Source organism: Panthera pardus, unplaced genomic scaffold (genome assembly GCF_024362965.1).
Source record: "Panthera pardus isolate Hobbes unplaced genomic scaffold, ASM2436296v1 HiC_scaffold_25, whole genome shotgun sequence".
Lineage (NCBI taxonomy): Eukaryota > Metazoa > Chordata > Mammalia > Carnivora > Felidae > Panthera > Panthera pardus.
This window is the reverse complement of record NW_026526821.1, coordinates 15170064-15197051: the sequence shown is the minus strand read 5'-3', so window position 1 is coordinate 15197051 and position 26988 is coordinate 15170064. Positions and strand designations below refer to the sequence as shown.

The following is a 26988-nucleotide window of genomic DNA, read 5'->3' as shown; positions in this document are numbered from 1 at the left end:
CCAATTGCATAGTCAATGTTGTTAATCACCATATCATATTGAATTGGAACTCAGATCTTTCTACATGTAAAACTCGTGTACTTTTTACTCCCCCATATTGTGACCTGGTAAAAGGAACTTTCTCTACCACCCATAAATCGATCCAGTTCTCTTCACGGACCTCTTACCTCTAAGCCAGAGCTAAGAGGAGCTCCATAGCTGTTAACCCCTTGCATCCCCTGCCCATCCCAGAATCACCCCTCTGGGGATAGAAGCCCAGCTCCCTGGGGCTTGGGGAGTCCACGGCCCAAGACTCAACCTTCATTATGATGCCTTCAGATGCTAGAGGCAGCCCCTGGCGTCTAGGCCTGGAGGGCCCCGGTGGGTAAGCGTTTGGGACGGCATGGGCCAGACCCCCTCTTGTTGGGTTATCGGGTCCCCGTAGTAGGCCCACTCCCTCCATTCCGGGGGGATGAGTACGAGGCATATTAAATTCTACGGCTTTCAAAGACTGGACGGTAGGCGCCGCTGTGGTCCCCTCCGCTCCCCAACCCCAGCCCAGGGAGCCTGCTGCCCTCCTCCTGCCCCACACTTCTCCACCGGCCTTGACCCAACGGGGAGCGTTCCGGGACCAAACACCCACAGCCCACACGGGAGGCGCGGCCCCGCCCCGGACGCAGCCCCGGCGACCGCGCACTCAGCGCCTGTAGGCGTCTCAGACCCTGGCGAGTCGCGGCCGTTTGGTTCCCATGGAAACGCCGCAGCTCCCCGCGGCGCGCTTCCGGGCCGGCGAACGGCGCGCTGCAATGACGTCACGAGGCCACTTTCCGGCCGGTGGTAGAGTCGGTCTGAAGTTGTGGGGGCCGGGGGAGCCATGGGGGCCACTGGCGACGCCGAGCAGCCGCGGGGACCCAGCGGGGCAGAGCGGGGCGGCCCCGACCTGGGCGACGCGGGCGCAGCGGGGCAGCTGGTTCTCACGGTGAGGGCGCCCCCGGGGAGGCCGGGGCTGGGCCTGGGCTCGGGCCGGCTGGGCCTCGGGCTCCCGGGACCCTGGCCCGCGGGTGAGAGAACGCGGCGGCTGGTGCTGCTGCCCAGGGAGTTGGCGTTTTCGCAGTCCAACGACCTGGATTCAAATTCTGGTGCCGCCTTCCTCGCTAGGTGACGTGAGCAAGTCCTGCCAACCCCTGAGCTCCAGTTTCCTCTTCTGTAAAATGGAGATGATTAGTGCCTGCCTCATAAAGTTGTGGGGATGGGGTGTAAGTACGAGGAAAGCGCCCAGCACACCACCTGCCCCAGAGTAGCCCCTCGGTAAACACTGGTTACCTTCCTCCTGCCGTTCCAGAAAAGGTGGGGTTGGGACCTTTGGAGGCAGGAAACTTTTCTTCAGTTCCTCCTCCCTCCCGGGCAGGGCCTTTCAACCGCTGCCCTCCCGCCAACCCCGTCCCAGAGAAGCGGGGATGTTTACGTTTAAGTTCATCTCCACCCTCCACCCCAGTGTCATGGACCTCAGTGACACCCGTTCCCTTGGTCCCCACAGAACCCTTGGAACATAATGATAAAGCACCGGCAGGTGCAGCGAAGGGGCCGCCGCTCACAGATGACGACAAGGTAAGGCTGGTCTTGCGTATTTACCTCCCAGGCATTGGCTTGGATGGCACCTTTGGGGTCCCCACTGCACCGAGCTGAGAAGAGATAATGAGCCATTGGAAAGAGCACTGGACTAAGAAAGAGGAGACTAAGATTCTGTAACTCTGTGTGACCTTGGTTGAGTCATTGTCTTCTCTGAACTGATGTACCAAATGAGGGGTAGTCATGGATTCAACTGTGCCTAAGATCCCTAACACTCACTGGCTCTGTGGTTGAGGGCCATAAAGAGATCCAGAGGGACGCCTGGGTGGCCCAGTCGGTTAAGCGTCCAACTTCGGCTCAGGTCATGATCTCATGGTTCGTGGGTTCGAGCCCCGCGTCAGGCTCTGTGCTGACAGCTCAGAGCCTGGAGCCTATTTCGGATTCTGTGTCTCCCTCTCTCTCTGCCCCTCCCCTGTTCATGCTCTGTCTCTGTCTCAAGAATAAATAAACATAGGGGCACCTGGGTGGCTCAGTCAGTTGAGCGTCCAACTTCAGCTCAGGTCATGATTTCATGGTTCGTGGGTTCGAGCCCCGCGTCAGGCTCTGCACTGACAGCTCAGAGCCTGGAGCCTGCTTCTGATTCTGTGTCTCCCTCTCTCTCTGCCCCTCCCTCACTCATGCTCTGTCTCAGAAATAAATAAACATTAAAAAAAATTTTTTTTAATAAATAAAAGAGTTTGTGTCAATAATTGTCTGGGCAGACCAGGAAAGATATGTTTGGGACATGATCCCTAACTATGTCTCCCTCCTGAATGCAGTTTCACAGATCCTGCTATCTCCATGGACCTCCTCCGAGCTGTTCTCCAGCCTAGCATCAATGAGGAGATCCAGACTGTCTTCAACAAGTACATGAAGGTGAGAGGGACACAGCAGTAAAAAATTAAGAAGGACAAAGATTCACGGACAGGTCTTTCCTGCATCACAATCCCCCTGGCTCTCTCTAGTGCACAGATGTGTAAAGGTTTCCTATTCTGAATCCCTGAGAACTTTTCTCCCCTCTTTGGGGGGTAATTTGAATACCTCTTTGTCAAGTCATTATGAGCATAAAATGATTTAAGTGTAATATGCTCAGCACTGTGTTTCGAACAAGTGTTTTTATTTGTTTAGTAGTATCACCATTATTATTATTTAAAATTCCTTTTGGGGCACCTGGGTGGTTCATTTGGTTAAGCATGCAACTCTTGGTTTTGGCTTAGGTCATGATCTCATGGTTCATAAGTTCAAGCCTCACGTCAGGCTCCGCATTGATGGTGCAGAGCCTGCTTGGGATTCTCTGTCTCCCTGTTTCTCTGCTCCTCCCCCCCTCCCTCCATCTCTAAATTAATTAAAATTTTAAAAATTCCTTTCTAGACCTAGAAATAAACGTCTACATGACTCTACCTGATTGTCCCATAGATATTTCAAACTCAGCATATTGAGAACTGAACTGTTTTTCTTCCTAAACCTTTTCCTCTTCTTGTATTTGTTTAATCATTCGAGAAGTATTTACTGAGAACCCACCATAATAGCAGGCACTGTTCAAGGCACTGAGGATGTAGCAATGACCAAAATGACAGTGTCCTTGTTCTCTTTAAACTGATATGTACTGCATTAGGAACACCAGAGAGAAGGGGGAGAGTGACCAGTGGGGAGCAGTTCTAGTTCATAGAGTGTATCTAGGAAAGCCACACGTGAGCAGAGACTTGAATAAAGTGAGGAAAATACAAGCTATGTGGACACATCAGGGAAAAGCAGTCCAGGTAGAGGGAACAAGGGCAAAATCCCTGAGGCACGAGTGTGCTTGGCAGATTCAAAGCAACAAAGTCAGGGCCCCTGGCTGGCTCAGAAGAGAAGGCTGGCTGGCAACTCTTGATCTCAGGGTCATGAGTTCAAGCTCCATGTTGGGTGTAGACATTAATTAAATAAAACTTTGGAAAAAAAAAAAAAAGCAACAAAGTTGCCTGTGTGGTTAGAACCAACTGAGCCAGTAGGAGGGTAATGAGAGGTAATAAGAGAGGAAATAGGGGCCCAGTTCATACAGAATCTTTGAGGCCACAGTAAGGACTTTGGGGTTTACTCTGAGTAAAATAGAAGTTCTTGGAGAGTTTTGAGCAGAGTACTTATCTGAATTTTTTTTTAATTTTTTTAATGTTTATTCATTATTGAGAGACAGGGAGACACAGAGCGTGAGCCAAGGGAGGGGCAAAGAGAGAGGGAGACACAGAATCTGAAGCAAATTCCAGGCTCTGAGCTGTCAGCACAGAGCCCGACGCAGGGCTCGAACTCACAAACGATGAGATCATGACCTGAGCTGAAGTCAGATGCTTAACCGATTGAACCACCCAGGCACCCCTGATCTGAATATTTTTAAAGGGTCACTCTGATGTGAAAAGAAGCAGCTGCAGGACGACCAGTTAGGAGGCTTGAGATGATAGTGGCTTGAGTGTTAACGGTAAAGGTGTTGGGAGTCGGATTCCATGTGCATTTTTTTAAAGTTTTTATTTATTTTGAGAGAGAGCCCATGAGCACACACACGTGCTTGTGCATGAGTGGGGGGTGAGGAGAGTGGAGGCAGAGAGAGGGAGAGAGAATCCCAAGCAGGCTTAGCTGTGTCAGCACAGAGCCCAACGTGGGGCTTAATCCCACAAACCACGAGACTGACCTGAGCCGAAATCAAGTCAGATGCTTAACTGACTGAGCCACCCAGGCACCCCAGATTCTGTGTGTATTTTATTTTATTTTATTTTATTTTATTTTATTTTATTTTATTTTATTCTATTTTATTCTATTCTATTCTATTCTATTCTATTCTATTCTATTCTATTCTAGTGTGTATTTTAAAGGTGCCAACAAGATTTGCTGACAATTCAGATGTGCGGGGTAAAAGAGCAGAAGTAAACAATTTCTGAGTTATCTGCCCTGGGCAGCTATGAAAATAGCATTGCCACTGACTTACTATGAGGAAAGCAGGAACGAGCGAGGGAATCGGGAGCTCAGTTTTGGAGCTAGTGTGAAGTTTGAATGGGTCTACCATTCAGTTAGAAACTGGAAACCAAGAACTCTGCCTTTCCTTCACCTTCCCCATCCAGTCACGGAGTCGTGTACCTTCCACTTCATCATCCGTCACACATGCCTTCATCATCCGTCTTCTTCCTTGCCTCTGCCTTGGTTCAGGCTTTCATCTTCTCTCACCCAGGCTCTAGCTGTAACTGCCGCTCTTTCAACTCACCTTCCATACAGCTGCCAGTGACATCTAAGGTGTAAATCTAAGGGTGTCACTTCCCTATTTAAAATCCCTCGGTGACTTTCCATTGCCTTCTGGGTAAAATCGAGATTCCTTAACATGGCATATATGGCCCACTGTGATCAGACCCCAGCCACACCTCCCCATATACCCGGTTATTACTACCCCCAAATATTGCATGTTCCAGAATGCACCATGTATTCTCACGCCTGCACACGTTTACATATGCAGAAGTAAAGAGGTTAATCCACTAGGAAAAGGCTAGGCCAGGAGTCAGTCCAGGATTGCCGGTCTCCAAAGCCCTTTCCTTATTTCCCAATAGTGGATACCGTGATTCAAGAACTTTCTCTCCTGGACAAATGCTGGATAAACACAATTTGTGGCTCTGCGCTCCCTTCTTATGTAGTCTGTCGAGATACCTCCTTATTGGGGCACTTGGGTGGCTTAGTCGGTTAAGCGTCCGACTCTTGATTTCAGCTCGAGTCATGATCTCATGGTTTGTGTTATCGAGCCCCACATCCAGCTCTGGGCTAACAGCACAGAGCCTGCTTGGAATTCTTTCTCTTCCTCTCTTTCTGCTCCACCCCCTGCCCCCCCCCCATTCTCTCTCTCCCTCTCTCTCTCTCTGCTCCTCCCCCACCTTGTGCTCTCTGTCTCACAAAATAAATTAATAAACTTAAAAAATGTATATCTCCTTATCACCCTTGTTTTCAGTTAAGAGACTTGATTATATCACTGCTTCAGATAAGTTCACACTGTTGATTGACCTCTTCTGTCTATCCATTGTTTTAAAAATGTTTAGGGTAGTAACTTCTAGCCACGACTGATCTTATCTGAGACATTGTTCATCTGTTCATCGTTATTGATCTGTGTGATGACTAAATGCATCCCTCTTTTTAAAAGAAATATCCTAATAATATAGTTCATAAAATAGACTGATGGATGGACAAAGGGATGAATAAATAGATATGTTATAGCAAATGTAACACAATGTTAATTATAGACTCGACATGGTAGATGTTAGCTAGTCACTGATTGAATAATTGTTTCAATTTTACGTTTGAAGTTTTTCATAAGAAAATATTGGGAAAAAAATAATACAAATATTTTGAAAAGTAAAAACCTAAAGTCACTTAAACCTCCCAGAGATACCAAACTGTTAACAGTGACTACGTAGTCTCCCATACTTATTTGTGTGTGTGTGTGTGTGCGCACGCACCCATGTTCAAAAACTATGTGGCATCATTTTACACACACTGTTCTGCAACTCAGTATTTGCATTTAACGATATAATTTGGTCCTGTTTTTAGGTCAGTACATAATAGCTCACCCTGAATCTTTTTCTTCTTTTTTTTCTTTTTTTTCTTTTTGTTAAGTAATCCCAGTGCCTACCTTGGGTCTTGAACTCACGACCCTGAAGTCAAGAGTCACGTGCTCTACTGCCTGAGTCAGCCAGGTGCCCCGTCGCCCTGATACCTTTTTTTTTTTTTTTTAAGTTTATTTATTTATTTTGAGAGGGAGAGAGAGAGAATCCCAGGCAGGCTCCCCACTGTCAGCGAGGTGAAATCCCACAAACCATGTGATCATGACCTGAGCCGAAATCAAGTCGGCGGCTGCCTAACCCGACTGAGCCACCCAGGTGCCCCACCTGATTCTTTTATAATAGTTGCAGAATAGTATATTGTATGGATGTACCACAACTAGATAGTCTCAAGAACATTCAGATTATTTCAAATTTTTATCTATTACAAACAGTGCTACACTGAACACTTTGAGTGTACATCTTTATTCGCTTGTGAGAGTTTTTCTGGAGGATAAATTTCTAGCGATGGAATTGGTGGATAGAAAGGAAAACATTTTTTGCCCCGAGAAAAATTTCTCTCCAGAGGGTTGTACAATTTTGTATTTCTCCCAGCAGCATTTGCGAACACCTTATTCAGGACCAAATTTCATTCTCAGGTCCAGAGATCACTTACAGTCACCCCTGTATATTCATCACACTGCCATCTCCCCTGCTGGCTGTAAAGAATCCAGACTGTTTTAACTAGCTTTCACTTAGCCAACACTCAACACTGAATACCAACATTAATCTCTAGTTCTTAGGGTTTTGTTCTAAAGTGAAACTGTGACCATTCATTTAATTTGGCCTGAAGAATTTTCCTCTTCATCTCGTGAGATTTCTAATCCACACTTTCTCACTCTTTTCCTTGGCTGGACATTAATAATATCAGGCATTTGGCCTTGCCAAATATAAAATGTGAGTGCCTGGGTGACTCAGTTGGTTAAGCATCTGACTCTTGATTTCAGCTCAGGTCATGATCTCACCATTGATGATTTTGAGCCCCACATAGACTCCATGCTGACAGTGTGGAGACTGCTTAGGATTTTCTCTCCCTCCTGTTCTCTGTCTCTCAAAATAAATAAAATAAACTCAAAAAGCAGGGGGTGGGGGGGGGGCACCTGGGTGATTCAGTCGGTTAAGCACCCAACTTTGGCTCAGGTCATGATCTCATGGTTCATGGGTTCGAGCCCAGCACCAGGCTCTGTGCTGACAGCTCAGAGGCTGGAGCCTTCTTCGAATTCTGTGTCTCCCTCTCTCTCTGCCCCTCCCCTGCTCATTTTCTCTCAAAAATAAACAAACATTAAAAAAAAAATAGCTGAATACAGATACTGATAGATTCATTTTTCAAAAATTATTTTAAATAAAATAAAATGAAAGTATATCTCCTTGAGGGTGCCTGGCTGACTCAGTAGAGCACATGACTCTTAATCTCAAGGCCCCCAAGTTGGGGGGCACGGAGCCTACTTAAAATTAAAAAAAAATTTTTTTTAACATTTATTCATTTTTGAGAGACAGAGACAGAGTGCAAGTGGGGGAGGGGCAGAGAGAGAGGGAATCACAGAATCCGAAGCAGGCTCCAGGCTCTGAGCTGTCAGCAAAGAGCCCAACACAGGGCTCGAACTCATGAATTGCGAGATCATGACCTGAAGTCGGACGCTCAACTGACTGAGCCACCCAGGTGCCCCAAGCCTACTTAAATAAAAAAAAAGAAGAAAAGAAAGAAAGTACGTTCCCACAGTAGGAGCAGTGATTATAGATGCCAGCATTTTTCTGTAACACTCTTTTAGGACACAACTTGGACTCTTACTGTGAATGTGTTCTCTCAGTGACTCCATCTGAGGCCGCTCATCACCTGTCCCTCAGTGTTTTCAGGCTCCAGCTCTCCCTCTTCCCCCATAGAGGAACCTTCTGCCTTCCCTTTCCCCAGCTGATTGGGACTTCTGGTGTCCTGGGGCCCTGGCCAGGTCTCATGCTGTCCATCCCACACATTTCTTTCAGATAGGGCAAAAAATTCAGTGAGGACCTTCTACGCTCGGGATCTTTCCTGGCCTGGGCTGTTCCTCTTTTCCTATACAAAGTAATACAGGTACATTGTAAAAATTGAGAGACTATAGATAAGCAAAAAAAAAAAAAAAAAGAAAGAACAGTCATCCATAATATCACCACTGTTACTTTAATAAAATTTTTATAGTTCTTTTGTCTGTGTTTGCTTTGTGCTGTTTTACATAAATAGACTCACTCTGTACGAAACTGCTTGATGCCTTGCTCCCTTCACTTAGCAACATGTCTTGAATGCCTTGTCATGTCAAAAATATATTCTCGGGGCGCCTGGGTGGCTCAGTTGGTTAAGCGTCTCACTTCGGCTCAGGTCATGATCTCATGTTTCGTGAGTTTGAGCCCCACATCAGGCTCTGTGTTGACAGCTCAGAGCCTGGGGCCTGCTTCCGATTCTGTTTCCCTCTCTCTCTCTCTGCCCCTCCCCTGTTTGCTCTCTTTCTCAAAAGGAAAGGAAAGGGATTGTTTTTTTAATTTTAGAAACAGTGAGCAGTAGAGGGGAACAGAGGGGGGGAGAGAGAGAATCTTTTTTTTCTTTTCTAAGTTTATTTATTTATTTTGAGAGAGAAGAGACAGTGTGAGCAGGGGAGAGGCAGAGAGAGGGTCCCTGAGAGAGAATCCCAAGCAGGCTCCACATTGTCAGTACAGAGCCCGATGCAGGGCTCGAACTCACCAGCATGAGATCATGACCTGAGCTGAAACCAAGAGTCAACACGCTTAACTGACTGAGCCACTCAGGCGCCCCTTTTCTTACTGTGGTTTTTAATATTTGCACACTACTTCCTGGTATGGATATACCACAATTTATTTGAGCAATAATTGGACATTTAAGTTATTCTTTGGTTTTGTACTGCTTACACATTAATGCTGTAATGACCATCCTTTGGGCATCTCCATGATTATTTCCCTCCTTAAGAGAGAATAAAGTGAGGAACCTAGGATTTGACTCTAAATCTGTCTGATCTTGGGGCTCCTGGGTGGCTCAGTTGGTTAAGCGTTCAACTTTGGCTCAGGTCATGATCTCATGGTTCGTGAGTTCGAACCCCACATCGGGCTCTGTGCTGACAGCTCAGAACCTGGAACCTGTTTCGGATTCTGTGTCTCCCGCTCTGTCTGCCCTTCCCCCACTCGCGCTCTATCTCCCTCTGTCTCAAAAATAAACATTTTAAAAAAAATTTTTTAATAAATCTGTCTGATCTCAAAGCCACATTCATAATCCCTTTCCCTTCTGTATGAGGGTAAGACAAAAGCTTCTCTTTTATATTCCATTTCCTTCAAGTTGATGCAAATTAGCAGGTCTTCTGACCTTGTCCTCTGTTCTGCTTCCCCCTAGTTCTTCCAGAAGGCAGCACTGAATGTGAGAGACAATGTGGGGGAAGAAGTGGACGCAGAGCAGCTGATCCAGGAGGCCTGTCGGAGCTGCCTGGAGCAGGTGAGACCAAAGGGGCAAGAGATGTAGGCACAGGGTTAGTCCTTGGGGCTCTATTAAGAAATGTGATCACTTCATTCATGGTATTTGGGGGAGCGGGGGGTGTGGTGCCTGACAAACCACTAATATCCATCTAGGGCTTAGAGCTGCTGCTGGCAGAGAGGAGGGAAGTGGCTCCCATGTGCCAGGCTCTGTGATAGATACTTTCACATGTATTAGTTCATTGACATCCCAGAAAGCATATTTTCATCCCTAGTTTACAGAAGAAGAAACTGTGGTTCAGGATAAGCAAGAGTTAGAATAGCTAAGGACTGTCTCACCTCTGCAAATACTTGGTGACTTAACTCTTCAAGTAGTTACAGCCCCTTTTGGCATCATGGAGACTGTCACCCTTTCTGCCTCTCAGGGTGTGGTCAGGAGGCATGACATCAGGTCTATAAATATGGCTGTGTTCCCAAGATAGAAGTGAACCTGTCTGCATGTGTCAGCTGTTCTTACTAATAGGAATTGTCAGCATCACCCGGATTTTGTGCTCGACTGTGAAACCACTAGGTATCAGAGATGGAAATTTTTTCATACTCAGAGGCACAGAGGCTAGTTTGAGCTTAGTCGTGTGAGGACGATTCTCAGACATGAGAGAGTGATGTCTTCTGGGTGCTTGGCTGGCCAGCTGCTCAGGCACAGCCTCAGAAAAGAGCAAGACCAGGGCCGGAGCCTCAGCCTCGAGAGGACAAGATTCCATCCACCAGTGCAGTGAAAGCTGATCTGCTTCTCATGGTCTGTCACATTTAAGCTAGCCAAACTCCCAGGAGGCCAATTCATTAATTCACTCTGGGTCTGTAGTATATAATCAGTTGTAACGTCTGCTGGTAATAAAACCTGGCAGTTTGCTAACGTTACTATAAGTTTGAACCAAATCAAGATTAAATTAATAAACCTTCAGTCTCAGTTGCATCCCAGAATGCTTTTTTCTTTTTAAGTTGATTTATTTGGGGAGGGGGAAGGGGCAGAGAGAGAGAGGGAGAATCCCAAGCAGGCTCAGAGCCTGATGTGGGGCTTGAACTCTCAAACCATGAGTTCATGACCTAAGCCGAAGTCGGACGTTTAACCAAGTAAGCCACCCAGGTGCCCCCTAGAATGCTTTTTTTTGAGTTTATTTTTCGCTTCAGGTAATATGTATTGAGAGCCCACTGTGTGCCATTTCTGTGCCATGCCCCGACAGCACTGTGCCAGATGGACATGGTCCTTACCCCCAGATCCCTGATGTTACTCCAGTAATCATACAATAGACCTAGGATTACAAACTGTTCGAAGTGCTGTGAGTGTGGGAGGCCATGAGAGAGTACACTACAAGGTAAGGGAGTGGAGTACATCTAAGGGATGGAAAACAGGCAGGGTTGCTGATTTTCAGAGGGTGGAGAAAATACTCGATGAGGTCGGAAGGGTAAGCAGAGGCCAAATCAAGCAGAGCACTGCAAACTGAATTGTACTATGGTGTTTTAAGCAAAAGAGCCGCCTAATGAGATTTGCATTTTGAAAGATCACTCTGGCTGCCAAGAGGAGATTGGAAGGGAAATGTGTGAAACTATGCCTGAGTCCCCATGAAAGATGAGATTAAAGTGAACTGGGCATAGTCTGTACTCCACGAATGGTTTCACCTTTCCAGTCTCCTGAATCCCCATGTCCACCTTGTGGACTCCCCCCTTGCTGGGATTGATGGGACTGGGAAGCTAGCATGTGGAACAGAAGGTATATGATCAGAGCACAGGAATTAGAGCACAGGAAGGTAGAAAGCCCAAAGTCCATCTTGAAACGAGACGAATCAAGAAACTTTGAACAAGTCTTTTGACCTTTCTGTTCCTCAGTTTCCTTATTCCTAAAATTAGGAGTAAGAATCCCACCCCCCTACCCCCAAGGTTTGCTGTAAGGATTAAATGAGAAAATATACATACACTACTGACGCAGAACATACTAGATATTAAATACATGGGAGTTCTATCCATAATTACAACACTCGCCTGCCTTAGGGACCCCTGGCTGGCTCAGTCAGTAGAGTGTGCGAGTCTTGATCTTGGGGTTATGGGTTCAAGCCCCACGTTGGGTGTAGAGATTACTTTAAAAAATAATAAAATCCTAAAAAAATAAAAATAATAAATGTAAGGGGCGCCTGGGTGGCTCGGTTAAGCATCCGACTTCAGCTCAGCTCATGATCTCACGGTTTGTGAGTTCGAGCCCGTCTCGGTCTCTGTGCTGACATCTCAGAGCCTGGAGCCTGCTTCAGATTCTGTCTCCCTCTCTCTCTGCCCCTCCCCTGCTCATGCTCTCTCTCTGTGTCTCAAAAACTGAATAAACATTAAAAACATTTTTAAAAAAATAGTAAATGTAATACACAACTGCCTTACAACAGAACCTAGTTTTTGGTGGCCAGGTACTCGGAAGTTCTTTGGGGTCCCCTTGTCTAAACTGCACGCAGAACTTCATTACATGCAAAGATTCTTCACATTGGACATGATATAATTAGAGTAGGGTTTTTAGTTTGTTTGGGTTAAGACTTGATTTGCCTGTTTGCACTTCTGTTACCGACATTTACCATCTCAGTCATGTTCCCTAATCTCCTTAGCTATCCCTTTATGGCGATTTCTTAGGGAGAAATGGCTGATCTTAGCAATAGCCCATTGCCTTGCATTTTTTGTGTCCTTCATTTTATTTTGCACAGCAGTTGTTTTTATTTGTTCATTCTATTTATGCAAGTAATATACATCCATTAACAATTTGGCATAGTAGTTAAGAAGGCAGGCTTTTTCTTGATTTACACCATCCAGATATGAGTGCTGGCTGGACTCACTGTGTGACTTTAGGCAAGTTACCTCACCTCACTGAATCTCCATTTTCTCATCTGCAAAGTGAGTAGAGAGGTGCTACCTCATAGGATTGTTGTGAGGTTTAAATGTGGTGGTACTCTGAAAACATTTCAGTCAGCAACAAAGACTCAGTAAATGTTACCTGCTGCTGGTTTATGTTAAAATTAGACAGAATAAATTATGAGGAAGAAAATTCAAATTCCTCCTGATCTCCCTACCAGCAGTAACTCATATTAACGTTTTGGTGCCTTTTCTTCTTCTCCCTATGTATGTTTTCACCTATGTGTGTTCACTCATGGGGGCACGGGGAATGCAGTGAGGAACAAAAACAGACCACCCTTGAGCCCGCGGTCTCCTTCAGCTGCCACCCTGTTCCCTCTTAGAGCTAGACTTTGGGAAAGGAGGCTGTCACTGGCTCCACTTTGCACCTGCTGTTCATTCTTTCACTCACTTTGTTTCGGTGCCATTCCTCACCACTTCACCAAAACCCCTCCCAGCTCAGGGTCCCCAGTAACCTCCATGTTGTCAGATCCTCTGGACCCGAAGTGTCCTCAGTTTACTTCTTGGTAGCGTTTGTGCCAGGGGGTCATTTCATGTTTCTTTGAACACTCCTCTCCAGTGCCTTGACTTTGCGTCCGCTCCTCCTCGGCTTCCTGGACCAGCTCACCTTCTCTACCTGCCCTCTTAACCATTGGTGCGTTCGTGAATTCAGTCCTCAGACCCCTTCTCTTCTGCGGCTCACTCTCATTCTAGGTGATTCCCTCCAGTCCTGTGGCTTTGAAGCAGTTTAACTGCTGATGATTCTCAAATGTGTATCTGAGCCCGGAGCTGCCTCCCCCCTTGCCTTCTTCCGGTCCACTCTCACGGCAGCCAGACCTTTCTCTTTAAAGATGAACCAGATTGCGTTGCTCTCCTCTTTAAAGCCCAGTGACTTCCCACCGCAGGCAGAGTAAAACCCTGATGCCTTAACGTGATCCACAGAGCCCTCCCTACCTGCACTAGCTCCGTTAACTTCATCTCATCCCACCACTCCCTCGCTGGCTATCTTCTAGCTGTACTGGAGTCCTTTCTGCTTCTCCAGTACACCAAGCTCACCACCTTGGCACCTGCTGTTCTCACTGCCCAGCATGTTCTATCCTTAACTCTTTATATAGGTGCCTCCTTTTCTTCAGCTTTGGCTCAAATATTGCCTCATCAGAGAGGCCTTTCCTGGCCACTCCATCTAAAGTAGCACCCCATCTCACCCCTTTCCTCACCTCCAGTTAATCTCTGTCACCTTACTTGTTTATTTCTACCATTTATTTCAATATGAAATTATTAATAGTTCGTGCACCTACTTCCTGTCTCCCTTTCCACCCCCACCTCTGCTAAAAGCTTGAGCTTTGCAAGAGTTGAGGCCTGATCTTGTCCGCTGCAATATTCCCAGCCTGAGACTATGACTCGTAATATGTGTACACAAAGTGTTGAGTGATTGCGTGAGTGAGTGAGTGAGTGAGTGAATGAATGAATGAATGAATGAGGAAACAAAGGAACAAATGGCAAATGAACAGGCAGGGTTCCTGCTCTCATAAAACTGACAGCCTGGTTAGGGCAGACAGGTATGAATTAAATTACCACAAAATATGCACATAATTTCACATGGAGACTTATGCACCCTACACTGCAGCGTTTGGAGGAGGTCATGAGTTCAGACTTAGCAGATTTGGGGACCTCAGCGCATAGACATCAGACAGACTGTTGTATAAATCTGTAGCTCAAAGGAGAAGCCACAGCTGAAGAGAAAAAATCATAGTGTGTCAACTCTATTGTGTGTCAACTCTACTCAAAAATTTTTTTTTAAATTATGGTGTCGTCACTTTATAGATGTTAAGTGGAGCTGTGAACATGATGAGAGTAGTTAGAATACCAAATGGAAGAAGATAGAATGAACCAGATTGCGGAAGATGAGCCAGCAGAAAAGGCTGAGAGACAGTGGCCACTGTAGGAGGCCTCCACTGTAGGAGGAAAACCAGGGAAGTGTGGCCACAGGAGCCTGTAGGAAAGAGTTTCCAGAAGAGGGGAGTGCCCAGGCCTGTCAAATGCCGCTCACATGAACACAGGTGTTCACATGACTATAGGGCTCCTCACTCACCCCTCTGTCCTCTGCCCATTATTTGCCAGGCCATCTTTTTCTTCACATGGGCCAAGTCTGTTCCCACCTTGGTGCTCTTGCACTCTTCCCTGCTGCTGACATGCTTCCCCTCAGCTTTTCTTCTAACTGCTGCTTCCTCTTCCTCCTCCCCCTCTCCCTCTTCCTCCTGCCCAGCCCAGAAGGCTGCCTTCGCCGAACAGCCTCCCTTCTGCTAATTGTCTGTCACATCTGCCTGGACTTTTTTTCTCCAGAGCATTTATCATGATCTGAAATTACCTTGTTTGTATGTTTGTTGATTTCCTTACTTCCAGATTGCCCACAGAGTGTGAGCTCCACAAGAGCAGGGACTTTGCAGGTGCTATTTATTTACTACTATGTCCCCAGCACGTCTATACTTGGTGCCAAATATTTATTAAATGAAAAGCAGTGGCTTATGAAATAATATGTATTGTATTAATGCATTTAGTTAGGAAAAATATATAGTATATATTTACAAGGAAAAGAGTAATGAGGAATTTACATTGAAATATTAACAGTAGCCTGTGCATATGGGAAATTTCAAGTTTGATTTTTTTTTTTTTTACATAGTTTTCTAATTTTTCATCAATGATCATTAATTACAGTTGACCCTTGAACAGGCAGGGATGAGAGGCGCCAATTTCCTGTGGTAGAAAATGCACATATAAACTTGTTTTTAGAAGTAATCTCAGGGCACCTGAGTGGCTCAGTCGGTTAAACATCCGACTTCGGCTCAGGTCATGATCTCACAGCTTGTGAGTTCGAGCCCCACATGGACTTTCTGCTGTCAGCGTGGATCCAGCTTCAGATCTTCTGTGTTCCCCTCTCTCTGCCCCTCCCCCACTCATATTCTCTGTCCCTCTCTCTCTTTGCAAAAATAGATAAAACATTTTTTTAAAAATTTTTTAAGTAATCTCTGCACCCAACATGAGCTCGAACTCACTACCCTGAGATCAAGAGTCCCACACTCTACCAACTGAGCCAGTCAGATGCCCCCACATATTATAAACTTTGACTCCAAAAACTTAACTACTAACACCTTTATTGACTGAAACCTTACCAATAACATCAGCGGTTGATGAACACATTTTGTATGTTGTATGTTTTATATACTGTATTCTTAACAATAAAATAAGCTAAAGAAAAGAAGATGTTATTGAGAAAATTATAAGGAAAATACATTTACAGTACTGTACTGTTTTTATGGGGAAAAATCTGTGTGTAAGTAGACCTACACAATTCGAAGGGTCAACCGTACTTAATTATTTTAAAAAATAGGTCTCTGTTTATATGTATATCTTGGGGTGCCTTTGTACTGATCATGAAAAATTTTCAACCCAGTTTGGAGTTTTAACCTAGCTGTTATCCACCAAAATAATAACTGTTAACACCTTGGTCTTTTCCCTTCAGGCTAAACTACTGTTTTCAGATGGAGAAAAAGTAATACCCAGATTGACCCATGAACTTCCAGGGATAAAGGTCAGACTCACTGTGTCTGGGGTGTTGCATGGGGAGACCAATGAGGCTGGGAGGCAGGTGAACTCTGTGGGCCCAGGGAGGTTCCACGTGTTACCTGTTTATAGGACCAGGTCCAAATAGCATCATTGGGAGAGCTTCTGAAGCCTGGTCCAGGGAGGCGCTGGAGGGTGTAGTCCCAGGCTCTGGCTTCTGCAGCCCCTGGGGACCTGCAGCTCCCAGGCTCTGGCCTCTCACTGACTCCTCCCTTCCATTTTCCTCCAGCGTGGCCGACAGACAGAAGAAGAATGTGCCCATCGAGGAAGCCCCATTCCCAAAAAGGTAAACCATCTCCCCATTTTCTGGCTGGGAAAAGGCCCTACAAGTCCAGAAGAAGGTAGAGGGCCTCCTCCGTGCACCGTGGAGCCTATCTAGCATAAGAGGCAGGGCCCCTGGAGACTGTTACTCTCCCTGTTCACTCTCATTTGGTCTCTTTGGAAAACCATCTCCCACCAAGTGACCCTGGACCTGCCAGTGGTACGGGGTAGGGCTTCCCACAGGGTCAGGCCTCTGACAGCTGTTCTTTACGGCAGAGGAAGGGACGGCCTCCTGGACACATGCTGTCAAATGACCGGGCGGCTGCCGGCATGGTGTGAGTAGGGGCCAGCGGTGTGGTGAGAACGGGGAGGGAGTGGGCCTGGAGGGGGACAGGCCAGAGTTCTGCCTGCCAAAATCAGACCCAGCATTTGAGTCACCAGGGAGGAGGGTTAGTCTGGTTTGAGGGCTGGGGAAAGAAGGCAGCAAAGGGGGGACACTGTTTTATCCTGCTTTTGCCCCAGAACTGTTCAGCCCAGCTTGATTAAATACCAGAGCTGTTTTTATTGTTAGTATATATTAAATGCTCATAAGGTGCCACAACTGGTCTAAACACCTTATGTACTTTACCTTTTCATCCTTACAGCCACCCTGTAGTGAAGGTATAGTTACTTTTGCAAGTAAGGAGACAGACTCAGAGAATTTCTGTCCAGGGTCCCACAGCTAATAATCAACAAAATTGCGCTACGGTTTTTGAAGCAGCAGAATCTTTCTTTCAAACAAAACTTTACATGGAAGCCTGATAGAGCCGCACGGGTGGGGTTGGGAACAACGGGGACAGCTTGAAACCACTGGTCTAGGAGACGGAGCAGTAAAGTCATCGTACCGTAGCGTGGTCTCCCGAAGCAGCCCCGCTGCTCACAAACAGGAGAGGGAGGGCAGTTGCTGCTGTTCTCTCCTTTTCGCAGATGAGAAAACTGCAGCTCAGAGAGGTTCCCGGACTTGTCCGCGTGGCTAGGTAATATCAGAGCCAGTCCTAGAATGGCTTTTTGCCTTCGTACCTCCTCCTGTGGGTTACCAGGAGGAAAGACAGCCAGGGCCAAAGTGAGAGTATGTGAGGAACTCCCACCACCGCCAGCAGGCTCTGCTCCAGTCCTGGGCCTCACCTCGGAGAAGTCACCTTTCTTCTTTCCTTCTAATCAGATGGAAACCAAAATCCTGTGAACCAATTCGCCGAGAAGGCCCCAAGGTATGATTATGTGAGCATGGCAGTGACCACGATGCCAGGGAGACTCAGTCAAGGCTCTGGGCCCACCATGAGGGAAGGGGCGAGTGTGTGAGGTATTTGTGAATGCCATTCCAGAGCCATCCCCCAATTCCCCGACCCCTGCCCTGCATCCACGCCCCCGCTGGCCTCCCAGAAGGGTCTTAAATAGGGATTGGAGCTAAGGATACTTAACATGTGACAGGCACTAAATCTTTTGTACGGATTATGTGATTGCATTTAATCTTTTTTTTTTTTCAAGTTTTTATTTAAATTCTAGTTAGTTAACATATAGTGTAATACTGGTTTCAGGAGTATCATTTAATCTTTATAACAATCTTATGAGATAGATTCTGTTATGCTTCTGTAGTTGAGCTTCCTTTCCTGTGAACGACCTTGTGGGAAGTAACTATTTTATCTAGTTATCTTATACACTTAATACCCTCGAACGTATGTGAAGGCTTAGAGACATGCTCAGAGTCGCATACCTGCTGAGTGGTCAACCCAAGTCTCAAAGCCAAGGTTCATTGCCACCAGAGGCTATGCTCTTAACCATTAGCCTCTGTTGCCTCCAGAACGGTTGTTTGCAAGCTCTTTTAGCAATAGAATCCTTTCTTCAAATAAAATCATGTGTGGAAGCCCAGTAAGGTACCTGAAAACTCCTCTGTCCTGGTTGAGGCTGTGTCCAGTAGAAATGTTTCACCTCCCATTGCTTCTCGGCCTTTTGGCTAAGATCAAGTGTAGAAATGTTTCACCTCCGGGGCGCCTGGGTGGCCCAGTCAGTTTAGCATCCGACTTCGGCTCAGGTCATGATCTTGTAGTTTATGGGTTCGAGCTCCATGTCAGGCTCTAAGCTGACAGCTGGAGCCCGCTTTGGATTCTGTGTCTCCCTCTCTCTCTGCCTCTCTCATGCTCTGTCTCTCTCTCAAAAATAAATAAACATTAAAAAGAAAGAAAGAGGAAAGAAAGAAAAGAAAAGAAAAGAAAGGTTCCACCTCCTGTATTACTGGCCTTCTCTGCTCTCACACTGGTGACCATGCCTTTCGTCTTAAACTCTGCTCCCTTGATTGAAATGCTCCTGCATTTGCCTGATCTTTCTGTTCCTCCCCAGACATCCCTTCTCTCTCTCGTGAGTTCTTCAGCAATGACCCATATACATGGGCGTTCCTCAGAATTCTCTCCCTGGCCCACTCCTGCCCCCGAAGTTTCTGGGAATGATGTACTCAGGGCTCAGTATGTCCTGAAATTGCCATACCCCCTTGTTTGTCCCATACCTCTCTTTCTGGTGTAAAATTTATATACCCTGCCTGCTAGAACGCCCTGCCTGGAATTTCCATAGCATTTCAAATATCCCACATTGCAGTCAGAATCTTTCTTCACAGACCTTCTTTGACATTCTCTACTTGAGTCATCTTTCCCTCTCCCCCTCCTTCCCATCTACATCCCCTCAAGTCCTGGACAATTGTACCTCCCAAATATATCACCATTCCTCTTCCCTTCTCGTCATCCATACTGCCATCTGAGCTCAGACCCTCATCTTTCAGAAGTACGTTAGGACAGCACCCTCTAAACTGCTCCCTGCCTACAGTCTTGCCACTTCCAATCCATTAGCCACATTGTGGGCAAGTGAGCTGTCTTTAAAGCAAATCTGACTCTCCCTATTTAGAGGCCTCAGTAACTCCCCGTGGCCTACAGAATAAAGTACAGACCCACAAAAAGAAGCATACCAGGGCCTCAAGCCCTCTCTGCCTCTCTCTCCAGTCTCATCAGTTGCCACTTGCTAATCTGTGCTCCCTCTCCTTTAGGTGTAACAGAATTGCTCATGGTTTCTCTAGCACGCCAAGCCCACTGTCCCCTCCTGCATTCATCCTGGTCCCTTTCTTCCTCTCCTCCGCCCTTTCAGAATTAACTTGGGAATTACCTCTGCAAGGGAGCCTTCCTGTTGCTCTCCCCCTTGGCATCCCTCATGCCCGGCCCTCATCTGTACCCCTGCCTGTCTCATGGTGGTATAATTACTACACATACGTCTGTGGTCCCCAGAGAGCAGACTGTATCTTACTCGTCTCTTTATCCCCAATATTTAGTCTAGCATATCGTCAGTACTCGGTTACTTGAATCAGCTGTTTGGAATAGTGGACAAAGATAATGGTAGGAAGAGTATTTCCATCCTGTCCACCAGGTACACCTCACCCTCACCCGCCTCTATCTTTTGCATAGTGGGACCCAGCCCGGCTGAATGAATCTACCACCTTCGTGTTGGGATCTCGAGCCAACAAGTAAGTCCAAGAGCTTTGGCGCAGAGGGAGGGGGGCAACTCCGGGGCCTGCTCCTAGGACTGCAGCTGCTGGAATCCTTACCACTCGTCTGTTCCTTTTCAGGGCCCTGGGGATGGGGGGCACCAGAGGGAGAATCTACATCAAGCACCCGCACCTCTTTAAGGTAGGTGAGTGCTAGGAGTTAGGCAGGACTTTGCAGTGTGTGTAGATGGTTGTTGGGAGCTCTGGATGGCACAGAGAAGTTTAGAACAAATACTGATCTGGGAGTCAGGACTTCTGGGTTCTAGTCACCCCTCTGCCCTTAACCTTTACCTTTTGTAATTTACTCAACAACTCTGTATCTCAATAATGACAGCAACTTTCTTTGTGTGCTTATTGTGTACCAGTTTCTTGTGCTGCACTTACATTATCTCATGGAACTATCCTTTAAGATAGGGATTGCTATATTGTTTTACAAAGGGAAAAAAACCAAAAAACAAAAAACAACCCAGAGGTAAAGAATGGCTAAGTGACTTGCCCAAAGTTATTCAGCCAGTAAGTGGTGAGTCAGGATTCCAGGCCGGGCCTGTCTTTGGTAAAGTTTGAGCTCTTTACCACTACCTTATTCAGTTGTCTATAAAATAAAGAGATTGAAGCAGGGCAGCAGTTCTAATCCTTTTCAAACAAAGGTACTTTGGTCTCTACTATTTAAGAAAATAATGGGGGAGGGGCACAAATTCCCTCACCCCCTTAAATGAATTTATGTTTTTTCAGTCACAAAAGCATCCAAATATATTACAAAGATAGTAGGGCGTGTGTGTTGAAGACAGGTGATGTTGCACCTGTGCATAAGGCTTGGTGCCCCTTGCCAGAACCACACGGCTCCTTTGGGGTCCCAGAATTACGGCTCTGTGTGCTACATTCTGTGCAAGTTCAAGTTCTCTGATGGGCAGACTTGCTTCTAGTCTTTCAGTCTTACGTCCTGGGCTCCTCAGCACCTGGACAGTATGCCTACTTGCTACCTCGTTTCCCTTTCAGTGCCTTCACTCCTGCTGTTGCGCTTGATGACCTTCCTCCCCCAGGCGTATCTCTGCCTGACTCTTCTGTAACCTCCACCTCTTCTAAAACCCCTCTAGCATTATCTCCCGTGTCTGTGCTCCGGGACCTACTTGGAACTCCAGTAGCACAGTGGTTAAGAGTAGAGTTTCAGTCCAGGTTCCACCACTTAGTAGCCAGGTGACCTTGAGCAAGTGGCTTCACATTTCCCAGTCTGTTTTGTCATCTACAAAAAGAAAATGATACAAACCAACCTTTTAGGATGAGCAGAATTAAGAGAGAGTGCAGTGAACTCCCGGAGCAATGCCTGGCACATAGCAAGGGCTCAGCAAATGTTCGTTGTAACCAGCAGACATTCTCGATTCTTAGATTCGCCATTTGCAATAAACTGCCGATCCACACTCATTACTGGTGGGTGTGATGTCTCACTGTAATCTTTCCAATCTAAGAAGTGGAGGGAAAATGTTTTTGTTGTTTTACTTTATATTCTGTTAGTGACAACGAGCATCATTTCGATGCATCCCTTTGTATTTCTTCTGTAAACTGCTTATTGAATTTTTTGCCCATTCTTGTCCTTCTGACACATTATTCAAATTTTTTTCCTTTTTAACTTTTTTTATTATAAATATATCACCCCATTCTTATTGTAAAAAGACTCAATATACAGAAGCTAATAGGGAACAAAACACAAAGTTTCCCTTCACCCTTGATTTGGAGTCTCCTCCCCTAGAGGCCACCACCACCAACATGGTAGCATCCTTCAGTTCCCGCCCTGTGCACACACATGGGAGTGTGTGTGTGTGTGTGTGTGTGTGTGTGTGTGTGTCCTTTAGTGATCTGACAATACATATGTCAGTAGCCGTAATATGTATATAAGTACATAGTGTTGTCTCCCTCTCTCTCTCTGACCCTCCCCCATTCATGCTCTGTCTCTCTCTGTCTCAAAAATAAAGTTTAAAAAAAATTTAAAAAAAAAAATAAGTACATAGTGTTCTCTGATTGTATTTTTTTTACCCCAAAATTCATTCATTGAACAAATATTTATTGAGTGCTAAACACTCTCAAGGTGCTAGATACATAGCAGTGAACAAAACAGACACAAAAAACTCCTTGCCTTCACAGAGCTAACATTCTTTCTTTCTTTCTTTCTTTCTTTCTTTTTTAATTCTTGAGGGAGAGAGTGCGCATGTGCACAAGCACATGTGCAGGAGAGGTGCAGGGAGAGAGGGAGAGAGAGAATTCCAAGCAGGAATTCTGTGCTGTGAGCACAGAACCCAACCTGGAGCTCAAACCCACGAACTGTGAGATCATGACGTGAGCCAAGATGAAGAGTTAGATGCTTAACTGACTGAGCCACCCAGGTGTCCCACAGAGCTAACATTCAGGACCAGCAGCCATGGCTTGGGGGCCATATCCAACCTATAGCCTATTTTTGTCCAACTCTGGTTTTTTATATTTTTAAAAAGTAATTTAAAAAAATAAAAATGAAGGATACGTGACAAAAATGTATGTGGCCAGCAAAGTTTAAAATACTTACTAGCTGGGGTGCCTGGGTGGCTCAGTCAGTTGAGCATCAGACTTTGGCTCAGGTCATGATCTCACAGTTTGTGGGTTCAAGCCCCGCATCAGGCTCTGTGCTGACTGCTTACTCAGAGCCTGGAGCCTGCTTCCGATTCTGTGTCTCCTCTCTCTGCCCCTCCACTTTGTCTCACTCTGTTTCTCAAAAATAAATAAAATGTAAAAAAAAATTAAAAAAATAAAATAAAATACTTACTAGCTGGCCCTTTAAAAAAAAAAGAAAAGAAAAAGTATGCTGACCACTATGAATCTATGGATAATATCTGAGAGATTTGTCCATGTTATTAAATTAAGTCTCCTTCATTTTATTTCTAACAGCTGTGTAGAACTTATAGACTAGATATTCCATAACTTACTTCATTACTCCGCTATTAATGGATATTTACATTTTTTCCCAGTAGTTCTGCTATTACACACAATGCTTTCCCAAATATGCCTGTGTACATGTGTGAGTGATTCTGCAGGATACATCCCTGGAAGTGAGATTGGTGGGTCAGAAAGTGCATACTTTTAAATTTTCTGATTAATATTTATGTTACTTGGGAAATGAAATAAGTATTTAAACTCAAAGAGTGGTAACGATGCAGATTTCTCTGCTTTGTCTCTATCTCAAATGTTGTGCCCGTCTTATAAAACCTACCTTTATTGAGCACTTACTGTGTCAGGTACTATCTTTCCTACTTTTTATGCACTGTATCATTTATCCTTACCGAGCACCCGATGAGGTAAGTATGGACACCATTTCATGGATGAAGAAACCGAGTCCCAAGGAAATTACTGCCCAGGCTGACACCATCTACTAAGGGGCAGGAACCAGAATTTAAACCTAATTCCAAAACCAGGTTCTTCACCGCAGTACTATTCTGCCTCCCCCAGAGCTTGACCTGTCCTGATTTTTGTCTTAGAAAATAATGGTCACCATAACCATTCACATGTGTTATAAACTACCTCAGGTCATTTTTTAAAGAGGAGTTAAGCTCTAGAATAGTAGTCATCAGTCTGACCAGTTGCCAGAGTTCTGTGTTCTGAGAAAGGAAGGGGTAGGGATTAGAAGTGCTAAAGGTCTAGTATGGGGGTCCCGACCCCTGGCCTCCTGGGCTCAGCTCTACTTGACTGTGAAGAAGTTGGCGAGCCCTCTGACATCCACCAGGCTGAGACGAGGTCTTCTTAGTAAGAGCTACTCAGGGACCAAGAGATGGCTCTGGGACCAAATGAGAAAAGTTCCTCTCACTAGGCTAACGTCTGTGATTTCATCCCTCACAGTACGCAGCTGACCCCCAGGACAAGCACTGGCTGGCCGAGCAGCATCACATGCGGGCAACAGGAGGGAAGATGGTAAGCACTGTTCACACGTGCCATGTCAGAGACCCACCCAGCCCGGGGACCAAGGTTCCGGCCTACCTCCACGTGAGACTCAGTGAGACTCAAAGCCTGACGAATGTGGAAAGGGAGACTTGTCAGGGTGGAGAGGGCCCATTCCTTCATGCTGAAGGTCGGACTTAATCCCTGGATTCCCTTCCCACACACCACTCCCTCAGCCTCCCACATCATCCCTTGTATTTAGATTGTATTCGCTGTGCCTACAAATGTCAAGCACCAGACACACTTAACGCTACTTTCCCCTCATGTGCCCATTGACAGATTGCACTCGTGGATCACAACACTCTTCTACCAGACACAGCTATAGAATCTTCCCAACACAGTGATCCAGGCAGCACCTCTTGTCAGTAGGAGTTAGCACATGCAGTAAAACTTGTTTGCCACACCTAGCAGCCCTTTCCAGAATCACCTCTGCTTAAAGAGTACTTAGCTTATATCAAGCAACAATCTTGGGGAAAATCATCGCTGTGTGTGTTCTAAAAGTAGCAGGGTTTTGTTCATCACGTGCAGTGTCCCCCACCTGAGGCCTCAGTCGCACCACTGTGACTGCACCTGTTAGAACTCAGTGGCCTTGCAAACCAGTATGCCATCTCCTTTCTGGCAAGGAAAAACCATCTTCTTTTTAGTACTCTTCTTATTCCTACCCCCTGTTTAAGAAGATGTCAGGGAGCTTAGCACTGATACATAAAACGCAAAATAACATAAATAAGAAATTGATGGGAAAAAGGAAAGACAGGATCTAAAGTTAAGCGATAAGCAAGATGAGCTTTATTTCTTTTTTAATTTTTATTTTTGAGAGAGAAAGCATGAGCAGGAGAGGGGCAGAGAGAGGGGGACGGAGGATCCAAAGCAGGCTCTGCACTGAGAAGTAAGCCTGATGCTGAGCTCGAGCTCACGAACCATGAGATCATGACCTGAGCCGGAGTCGGATGTTCAACCAACTGAGCCACCCAGGCGCTGCAAGACTAGCAGCTGACTTTTTTAAATTTTTTTTAATTGCTGACTTGATAAACCAGCACACTTCCATGGGTTTTCACAAATTTAGCTCTAGTTCCTTCTCAAGGACACCTCATCTGTTAGATAGTTCACAGTGCTCATAAGGTGAAAACAGATTCCTCAGGGGACACACAATCCTGACCATAAGAGCAGAAAGAACTGTCTCTCACAGAAGACTTTCTCATGTGACGGATGACATCCCCTGTATGGTGAGCTCATGAGAGGGCTCTCTCCCACTGCAGACCGTGGCATTGTGCCAGAGCTGTTCCGTAGGCCCCAGGACCACAGCAGTGTGTGCAGCTTCTCATGTTTTCCCTTTTGCCATGAAGTTCAAAACCAGATTATCTTCGTTCTTAGAGTTAACATATGGCTTCCTCCTCCTGATTTCCTGTTTCCATATGTGTTTTGCTAGCTCTCTTGCCATTTCATTTTAAGCTACCTCAGAGGCCTTTTTTAAGAGGAAAGGGCCATAAATAAGTCACCAGTCCCACTCCCTAACCCATAAAGTTTCTATATGTGTGAAAGGTGGTCTCAGGGCGCTGTTCCCCAGTCTCTCCCTACTCACTCTCCCCTCCTAAATTGTAGATCGTGCCCCTCTCCCTTCCAGCCCTGACAGTAAGCACATGTTTAATCAAGTGTTGTTGAGTTGAATTGAATCAAAGGCAGTGACCACTCTCCTTTGCTCCCGCCTCAGGCCTACCTCCTCATTGAGGAGGACATCCGGGACCTCGCTGCCAGTGATGACTACAGGTAAAACCAGTCATCTGTCCCCTGCCTCTCCCCCCCCATCACAGTAGCCCCTTGGGGTGAGCCTGGGCCCATACCCTCCCTTGCTTCAACTCTCCTCAATGTCTGTTCCAGAGGATGCCTGGACCTGAAATTGGAGGAGCTGAAATCCTTTGTGCTACCCTCCTGGATGGTTGAGAAGATGCGGAAGTACATGGAGACACTACGGACAGAGCATGAGCATCGTGCTGTTGAAGCACCTCCTCAGACCTGAAGCCAGGTCCCCTCCTCCCAAGGCCCTCCCCCACATGGCTGAGGCCACTGCCGGGACTGCTCCTGGATGGATCTCAGCGGCATTAAACTGTGCCTGGGCTAGTCTGTAGTGACTCATTACAGAGCACCCCCAGAATGGCACGTGGTTCTATATTTGTAAAGTTATCGGGTTAAGAAGCAATTAAACAGTTTGTAATAAACATAGTGAGCTTGCTGTGTGGTCTGCATTGTAGGGATGGACGGATTACCAAGGGCTCTAGAAGAAGGGGGCACAGGAAAAGATGACCAGCTACCCTCCCCCATTCCAGGTCAGACCCAGTGAAGTCCCACTGCCCCAGGCATTATCTGCTTTATGAGACGAGGCTGGGGACATCATGTGCTTTGTTAACCTTCCCTGTCTCTCTTATTTCTTCATCCCCTAAGGTATAGACGAAGTGCCAGAATGTGATGGCTGGCATCCATAGGGGTTGATGACAGACCAGAAAATGAGGAGAGGCTTTCATTACCCCCCCCGTTTTACAGGTTAAGATACGAAATGTCGTGTCCGAGGTCCCAGAGGACGGTTGGAGAGGCAGCGTTATGAGCCCGTTTCTAAGAGTCTCCTGTTCTGGCCATCATTCCCCTCGCATGAGTTTTCAGAGGTGCCCGGGACATTATAATAGATGGAGGACCAGGGGTTTCCGGGTTGAGGGAAGAAGTACCAACGTCGAGGAGACCCGGACGCTCCCTACCCCTGGGCGTAGGGATGCTGGCTGAGCGCGCCGGCCGTTCCCCGCCGCATCCCGGCGTTTGTCCTGGAAGCGTTCATCATCCCACGTGGACTTTTTCTTGGCCCTTTAATGGTCGGCGTTTTCCAAAGGCCACCAATCCGCTGCAGATCCGTTAGTTAATGGCGGCCTCTTCTACCAATCGTCGATCAGAAGTCTGCTCCTGCCGCCCAATAGTGGTACGCTGGAGGGTGGGCCTAGCAGTTGCGCAGTTACAGAGTGCTCTGGCGCTCCTCATTGGCTGGATCAAACCCAA

General features: G+C 46.3%; 1 protein-coding gene across 2 annotated transcripts; it reads left to right on the top strand.

Moving 5' to 3' along the window:
• Window positions 1–781: 781 nt before the first annotated feature.
• On the top strand, window positions 782–25982 carry DNTTIP1 (deoxynucleotidyltransferase terminal interacting protein 1). 2 transcript variants are annotated; one of them, XM_053890209.1, is made up of 13 exons: window positions 785–958; window positions 1517–1587; window positions 2367–2463; window positions 9562–9660; window positions 16078–16146; window positions 16408–16464; window positions 16716–16774; window positions 17641–17686; window positions 19919–19977; window positions 20080–20140; window positions 23854–23925; window positions 25661–25716; window positions 25828–25982. In XM_053890209.1, the coding sequence occupies exons 1-13, from the start codon at window positions 854–856 to the stop codon at window positions 25964–25966; spliced, it is 990 nt and encodes a 329-aa protein (XP_053746184.1). In that variant the 5' UTR covers window positions 785–853; the 3' UTR covers window positions 25967–25982. The 2 variants fall into 2 exon arrangements, with proteins under 2 accessions (XP_019313877.1, XP_053746184.1); XM_019458332.2 differs by lacking the exons at window positions 25661–25716; window positions 25828–25982 and adding an exon at window positions 24232–25654 and having other exon boundaries at window positions 782–958.
• Window positions 25983–26988: the final 1006 nt, after the last annotated feature.

Bases quoted from the DNA above. Each gene is read 5' to 3' on its own strand.
- DNTTIP1 (XM_053890209.1), top strand. From the start codon at position 854: ATGGGGGCCACTGGCGACGCCGAGCAGCCGCGGGGACCCAGCGGGGCA. The intron at 2,464-9,561 runs GTGAGAGGGACA...GCTTCCCCCTAG, and splicing joins TCTTCAACAAGTACATGAAG to TTCTTCCAGAAGGCAGCACT. The intron at 16,465-16,715 runs GTAAACCATCTC...TCTTTACGGCAG, and splicing joins GAAGCCCCATTCCCAAAAAG to AGGAAGGGACGGCCTCCTGG.